The sequence below is a fragment of the Eimeria acervulina genome, genomic scaffold (assembly GCF_000499425.1).
Source record: "Eimeria acervulina Houghton genomic scaffold, Eah_scaff1254, whole genome shotgun sequence".
Lineage (NCBI taxonomy): Eukaryota > Apicomplexa > Conoidasida > Eucoccidiorida > Eimeriidae > Eimeria > Eimeria acervulina.
In genome coordinates, this window is record NW_013550312.1 from 2398 (window position 1) to 9532 (window position 7135).

Here is a 7135-nt window from a genome sequence, read left to right on the forward strand (position 1 = left end):
GGGTGCACTTAGAAGCAGGAGGAGGGGGTTCAGCATCATAGACAAGCAGCAGAGAAGAACCGTGGAACGCGAAGAGACTCTGAGCTTCAAAGAAGGAGACAATCGGCAGCAGCAGCTGCATGCATCGCTGCAGCAGCCGCAGCGTTAAATTGCTGCTCCCATTGACCCCAAAGAAACCCTTGAACAGACGCAAAAATGCGTCGTCTGTCTTCAAGACATGTGCTGCTGCAGGGGCTAACACTAAAGATAAACGAGGAGGGAACAAGGCTCCTGACCCCCCTGCTGCTGCTGCTGCTGCTGCTGCTGCTGGTGCTGCTGCTGCTGCTGGGCTGCCGTCTCTTGCCGCGTCAGATTCGCCTGCGGAATTGGAAGCAGCAGCTGCTGTTGCTGCAACTGATGCAGCAGCAGCAGCATCTGCTGCCGCTGCTGCAGGTGCTGCTCCTGCTGCTGTTACTCCTGGTGTTGGTGCTCCTCCTCCTGCTGCTGCTGCTGCTGCAGGTGCTGCTGCTGCTGCTGCTGCAGGTGGTTGCCTCGTTCTCGTGCCGCAGGGCGCCGCTACTCCGCAGACCGCAAAGCCGTGAGTTGCAAACGACCTGCAGCAAGCAAAACCCTAAACCCTAAACCCTAAACCCTAAACCCTAAACCCTAAACTCTCTAACTGATATTCTTGGGGTGGTGATTTAAGTGTAAGCCAGAGTTTAACTTAGGAGCAGGAGCAAGTGCATCTGCAGCTACCTTCACGTCTTTGGGCATTAGGGTTTAGGGTTTAGGGTTTAGGGTTTAGGGTACCGATTGGCTGCTTTTTGCTGCATGCGTTTGATCTTTTTAGGGTCTGACGCATCGCTGTGCATTTGCCTGCCCATTTTTAAATCCATGACGCATGCGTCTCCTAAAGAGGCGCAGACATCCAGCAGCTGAACAGCGCAGCGAAACAAACTGCTGCTGCTGCTGCTGCTGCTGCTGCTGCTGCTGCTGCTGCTGCTGCTGCTGCTGGAGGTGCTAGTGCTAGGCGGAGAGGAAGCAGATACCGCACATGGCAGAGTACTGCCACTGCTGCTGCTGCTGCTGCTGCTGCTGCTGCTGCTGCTGCTGCTGCTGCTGGAACAAACGCTGCTGCTCGTCGTATCTATATCCTCAGGCTTGCTGCTGCTGCTGCTGCTGCTGCTGCTGCTGCTGCTGCTGGTTGTTTCCATGTCTAAGGGCTCCCATTCATGCTCCCAGTACACCCTAAAGCAGCGAGGCAGAAACTGCAGCAAATCACGCGCTACATTCTGCGTGCTGCTGTTGCTGCTGCTGCTGCTGCTGCAGTTGCTGCTTGCTGCTGCATCTGAAGGAGGTGTTTCTGCTTCTGCTGCTGCTGCTGTTGCTGTTGCAGTTTGCTGCAGCGCATGATACACCAACGCTGAGGGAAATTCACAAGTGGGTGGGGCCCCTGGTGGTGTGGGGCGTCCCTCTGCAGCAGCAGCAGCAGCTGCTGCTGCTGCCTCTCTAGCTGCTGCTGCTGCTGCAGCAGAAGCCTTGCTGCTCCTCAGCAGCGAAGCAATTGCAGTTCGAGGAGGAAAGTCAAGAGGAGGGGCCCCCAGGGGGCCCCCACCCTGAGCGTTAACCCAATAATAAAATGCAGCCTCGCCCCAGTCGCAGAGCTTCAGCAGCTGCGCTGGCTTCCTGCTGCTGCTGCTGCTGCTGCTGCTGCTGCTGCTGCAGCTGGAGGGGGGTTCTTGAGGCAGCAGCCAGCGGTGGCGTTTGCCCGCAACGATGCGGCGCCGCAGCTCAGTAAGGGCGCGTTGCTGCTCCTGCAGCTTCTGATTGCGCTGCTGCTGTTGCTGCTGCTGCTGCTGCTGGCGCTCCTTCAGCTGGGATTCATCGAGCTGTTGCTGCTGCTGCTGTGGCTGCAGCAGATGCTGCTGCTGCAGCGGCGTCTGCGGCTGTAGCAGCTGCCTCGCGACATATTCATGCCCCCTTAATGTTGCTGCTCCCGCGCTCATAGTTAACATGTGGTCTTGCTGCTGCTGCTGCTGCTGCTGCTGCTGCTGCCTTTCTTGCTGCTGTTGTTGGCTATCAAGCTCGCTTAGGTGCATGAAAAGTTCGCGGGGGTCGGCGGTTGAGAGCATAACCTACCCTACTGCTGCTGCTGCAGCTGCAGCTGCAGCTGCAGCTGCTGCAGCTGCTGCTGCTGCAGCTGCTGCTGCTGCTCTGCTGCCACGCGTCCGGTGGCTGCAGCAGCAGCTCTTGCTGCAGCTCTCGTTCCTCCTGACGCAGCAGCAGCAGCAGCAGCAATTGTAGCATCAGCAGAAGCAGCTGCAGCGTATCCTGCTGCTGCTGGGACCGGATTCCTTCACTTGAGATGCTGCTGCTGCTGCTGCTGCTGCCGGCACGGTAGCTGACTCTCTTATGTTGCTGCTGCTGCTGCTGCAGCTGCTGCAGGAGGGGGCCCCAGTCTGCTGCTGCGCGGGATGTGTGGGGGCAGGCAGCAAACCCTAAACCCTTGAAATAAAGAGCGAGAAAAACAAAAGAAAGAAGAATAAAGTTGCTGGCTGCTGGGTGTTCCCTCTAAACCCTGAACCAAGAGGAAGGCTAAAAGGGTTTAGGGTTTAGGGTTTAGGGTTTAGGGTTTGGGGTGTATTGTGTAGAAATGGCTCGAAGGCATATCCTACAGAAGAAAGGCAAAAAGAGCAAGCGCTAACACCTCGCTAGACGGCTTAGGGTTTAGGGTTTAGGGTTTAGGGTTTAGGGTTTAGGGTTTAGGGTTTGCAGCACACTGGGGGCTCCAGGTGTACACCCACCCAACCCCAAACCCTCGGAGAAGGCAGCAGGTTTTAAAGAGGGTTTTTATATTGTGATTAATAAAAAAGAATATGTAGTGGGGCCCTAACGAACCCTAAACCCTAAACCCTAAACCCTAAACCCTTGCGGCGCAGATCCATAGGCGCGGCGAAGCTGGTGCTGCTGCTGCTGCTGCTACCTAGACCCCAAATTTTATATATATGACTCTAAACCCTAAACCCTAAACCCTAAACCCTAAACCCTAGGCTGTATACCGCATTATCACTCTGCTAACTGTTTCTCGGTTCTAACAACACACTTGCTGCTGCTGCTGCTGCTGTTGATAGAGTTGCTGCTGCTGCTGCTGCTGCAGCAGCAGAAGCCATCTTAATATATCTGCAGCAGCATTTTAATGTGTTTGTTTGCATTAAAGCAAAGGCATTTGCTTCTGTATGCACTGACAGGCTGGGGTGTATGCACACATAGGCCTCTTCAGGAGACACCACGGAGCCGTGCTTAGGGTTTAGGGTTTAGGGTTTAGGGTTTAGGGTTTAGGGTTTAGGGGATCCCTTAGAAGTTGATCCCATTGGTGCCTCTCTCAGGTGTCTGTACACCTCACAGCGCCTCCACGGCGTGGTGAAGACAAACAAACAAACAAAGACAGAAAAAGAAGAGATGCATGCAAATGAAGAAAGAAAAACAGCAGCAGCAGCAGCAGCAGCAGCAACAGCAGCAGTTCACTGTATCTCTCGCTGCTGTGCTGCAAGCGACAGCAACTCACTGTCACTGCAACAGCAGCAGCAATTTACTCTCTCTGCAGCAGCAGCAGCAACTCGTTCTCTGTGTAGCAGCAGCAGCAGCAGCAACAGCAACATCAATTCACTGTCTCTGCAGCAGCAGCAACAACATTTCAGTCTCTCTGCTGCAGCAGCATAATTGCTGCAGCAGCAGCAGCAGCAGCAATTAACTGTCGCCGCCGCAGCAGCAGCAAATAGATGTCTTTGCAGCGGCAGCAGCAGTTAGCTGTCTGTGATGCAGCAGCAACAATTAGTTGTATCTGCAGCAACAGCAGCAATTAGGTGTGTCTGCAGTAGCAGCAGCAATTAGCTGTAGCAGCAGCAGCAGCAGTAATTAGCGGTCGCTGTAGCAGCTGCAGCAAGAACGAAAAAGGCGCCTAAGCTGCAACAACCCCCAAGCAAACAACAGATTAATGCCTCTAGCTAGCTAGCTAGCTAGCTAGCGGTCTTAACAACAGCTAGCCAGCTAGCTAGCTGGAGGTGCTAATAAAGGATAGCTAGCTAGCTAGCTAGCTAACTAGTTAGCCTTACTAATACTAGCTAGCTAGCTAGCTAATAACAGTCTGTTAGTGGGGCCTCCAGCTAGCTAGTTGCTTAGCTGGTGATCTTCCTAACGGGTAGCTAGCTAGCTAGCTGAAGGCCCTAATAACAGCTAGCTAGCTAGCTACCTAGCTAGCTAGCTGAAGGCCTCTAGTCAATTGCAGACAGACACAGGGTGAGGGTTTTAAAGAGAAAACCCACGAAGATTTAATTCCTTAGGGTTTAGGGTTTAGGGTTTAGGGTTTGTTAATGGATTTGTTTGCAAGCCGCAGCTGCAGCAGTACAACAACACCGAGGGCTCGAATCTAATCAACGCAAACCCTAAACCCTAAACCCTAAACCCTCGATGCCGAAGGAATAAGCCTACTTAAGGTGCGCTCCTGAGGGCGGGAGGTGATGTCTTCCTGTCTGTGCCTCTTCTCGAGGGTTTAGGGTTTAGGGTTTATATATGGATTTGAAGAGCGAAGGGTTTAGGGTTTAAAAGACAAGAAAGGATGCAGACAGCATTATTGCTGTTGCGGTTTAGAGAAACTCTCTTTGAATGGCTTAGGGTTTAGGGTTTAGGGTTTAGGGTTTAAGAATTAAAAGCGTCTTGTAGACGTTTATGCTTCCATGTAAGGGTGTCTTCCTAGGGTTTAGGGTTTAGGGTTTAGGGTTTAGGGTTTTTTGTTGCTTCTGCAGGGCCAGTAGAGACGAGCCTGAGCCAACGCGAAGAAGGCAGAGACGGAGGGTTTAGGGTTTAGGGTTTAGGGTTTACGATAATCTCCAGGTAGCTTTATAAGGCAGCCCAACCTGCTGCAGCTGCAGGAGAACAACGGTAAACCCTAAACCCTAAACCCTAATCTAGCTTCGACGCTGTGCGTCTAAACCGTCAACCCTAAGCCCTAAACCCTAAACCCTAGGCCCTGCGGCATTCATACACCGCGCGTTTCTCTCAGCCCCCTAAACCCTCGCTCTCCTCATCAAACCCTTCGGCTGTATGCTGTACAGCGAGGGTCTGCTGAAATGAGAGCAGGTTCGGCAGGTTAAGCTGTTTATTATATTTAAAATAATATATTTTGTAGCCGGATGTGCTGCGGTGCTGCGCGCTAGGCGGCTGTTTGTCTTTTTAAAGATTCTGAAAGAGAGGTAGTCTGAAACACACTTTGGGTTTAGGGTTTAGGGTTTAGGGTTTAGGGTTTAGGGTCTAGGGTTTGGGGGCGCAGAGCTCCAATCCAGGGGAGAAAGAAGAAAGAGAGATTGTGAGAAGAAATAAATAAGCATTTCAAAGTCAAAAAAGTCATCGTAAAACCCTAAATTAGGGTTTAGGGTTTAGGGTTTAGGGTTTAGGGTTTAGGGTTTAGGGTTTGGGGGTCCCGACACCTCAGCCAACGGTAGCCGCTCCTGGAAGGCGCATGCCCTGAGATATATAATTTCGTCTTTTTCTTTTGTTTTGTTTATGTTGTTCTTTATTATAATTTATTTTGCTGCTGCATTATATATACACATCACTATAAACAAGTTTCTATTAACCCTTGCTGGAGAGGGATCTGTTTGAACGGGTGTGTTGCAGCTATAGGGGGTTTATTCTCCTTTTAAACCCTAAACCCTAAACCCTAAACCCTAAACCCTCACTGACATCCTTATTCAAACGAAAACACAGACACTCAAACCCTAAAACCCTCCCTCAACTCCTCTAGTCCAGGGGCCCCCAGCGCAGCAGCAGCAGCAGCAGCAGCAGCAGCAGCAGAAGCAGCAGCAGCAGCAACTACGACTAGGCCTACACGGCGTTATTTTCTTTGCTGCTATTGCTTCTTCACGTTTGAGGCATTTGGAGGGTTTACGAGGGGCCCCACTCAAACCCTAAACCCTAAACCCTAAACCCTAGGGGCCCCCTTGTGTCAGTGACGGGGCTGCTCTTAATATAACAACTCTAAACCCTAATTCAGAGGTCTGCCCTAAGGGCTTCTAAACCCTCAAGGGTTTACGGCTTGGGGAGTGGGTTTAGGGTTTAGGGCTTGGGTCTACGGGACGAGGGCTCGAGGGTCTAGGGTTTAGGGTTTAGGGTTTAGGGTTTAGGGTTTAGGGTTTAGCTGGAGGTGCGGTGTTCGGCGCAGGGGGAGGGTAAAGAGGATATGTGGGGTTGGCGGTGGGTTGGACTGCATCGCCCTTAGCCGTAAACCCTAAACCCTAAACCCTAAACCCTAAACCCTAAACCCTAACAAGATGAGGGGTTTATACACTCGCACCTTCTTTCGTGTTGTTGTCCCAACTGAGTTCGGCGAGAAGGTGGCAGTGGTTGGCTCAGAATCTCAACTGGGCAACTGGCAGGTAAACCCTAAACCCTAAACCCTAAACCCTAAACCCTAAACCCTAAACCCTAAACCCTAACAAAGCCTAAACCCTAACAAAGCCTAAACCCTAATAAACCCTAAAGCCTGCAGCCTACCGAAACCTATGCCTTAAACCCTACCGAGCCCTATACCCCAACAAAACCTAAACCCTACTAAATTCTAGACCCTAAACCCTAACAAACCCTAAACCCTAAACCCTACCGAATCCTAGACACTAGACCTTAAACCCTACCAAATTCTAGACCCTAAACCCTAAACCCTAACAAACCCTAAACCCTAGACCCTACCGAACTCGCAACCCGAAGCCCTGTCAAACCCTAAACCCTAACAAACCCTGAATCCTAGTAAACCCAACGCCGTAGCAAACCCCCAATAGCACTAAACCCTAAACCCTAATAAGGTCCAAAACCCTTATAGACCCTAAACCCTAATAAGCCTAGAAACCCTAGAAGGTCGTCAACCCTTAACACAAGAGAGGGGATAAGTTAGGGTTTAGGGTTTAGGGTTTAGGGTTTAGGGTTTGCACGCGCTTGTCGCGCAGTATTTGTGTCATTCGAAGCGGGATTTCGCCGTGATGATGAGTTTCTTTGGGTTTATCATCTACCATTTAGGGTTTAGGGTTTAGGGTCTAGGGTTTAGGGTTTGCGTTCAGGTGTCTCGTTGTCACGAGTTGGTGACGAACGAAGATGTTGTCCCAGCGTG

At 51.4% G+C, this 7135-nt stretch overlaps 1 protein-coding gene across 1 annotated transcript in view; it reads right to left on the bottom strand.

Annotated features, from left to right (window-relative positions):
- EAH_00057620 (histone deacetylase, putative) overlaps positions 1-2111 on the bottom strand; it is a gene marked incomplete at both ends in the record, with an annotated part of 2464 nt that extends 353 nt beyond the window's left edge. The window contains 2 exons of the mRNA XM_013397401.1: positions 9-593; positions 790-2111. Coding sequence (XP_013252855.1) covers positions 9-593; positions 790-2111 — 1907 coding nt within the window. The remainder of the gene's footprint in view (positions 1-8; positions 594-789) is intronic.
- Between the last annotated feature and the right edge of the window lie 5024 nt (positions 2112-7135).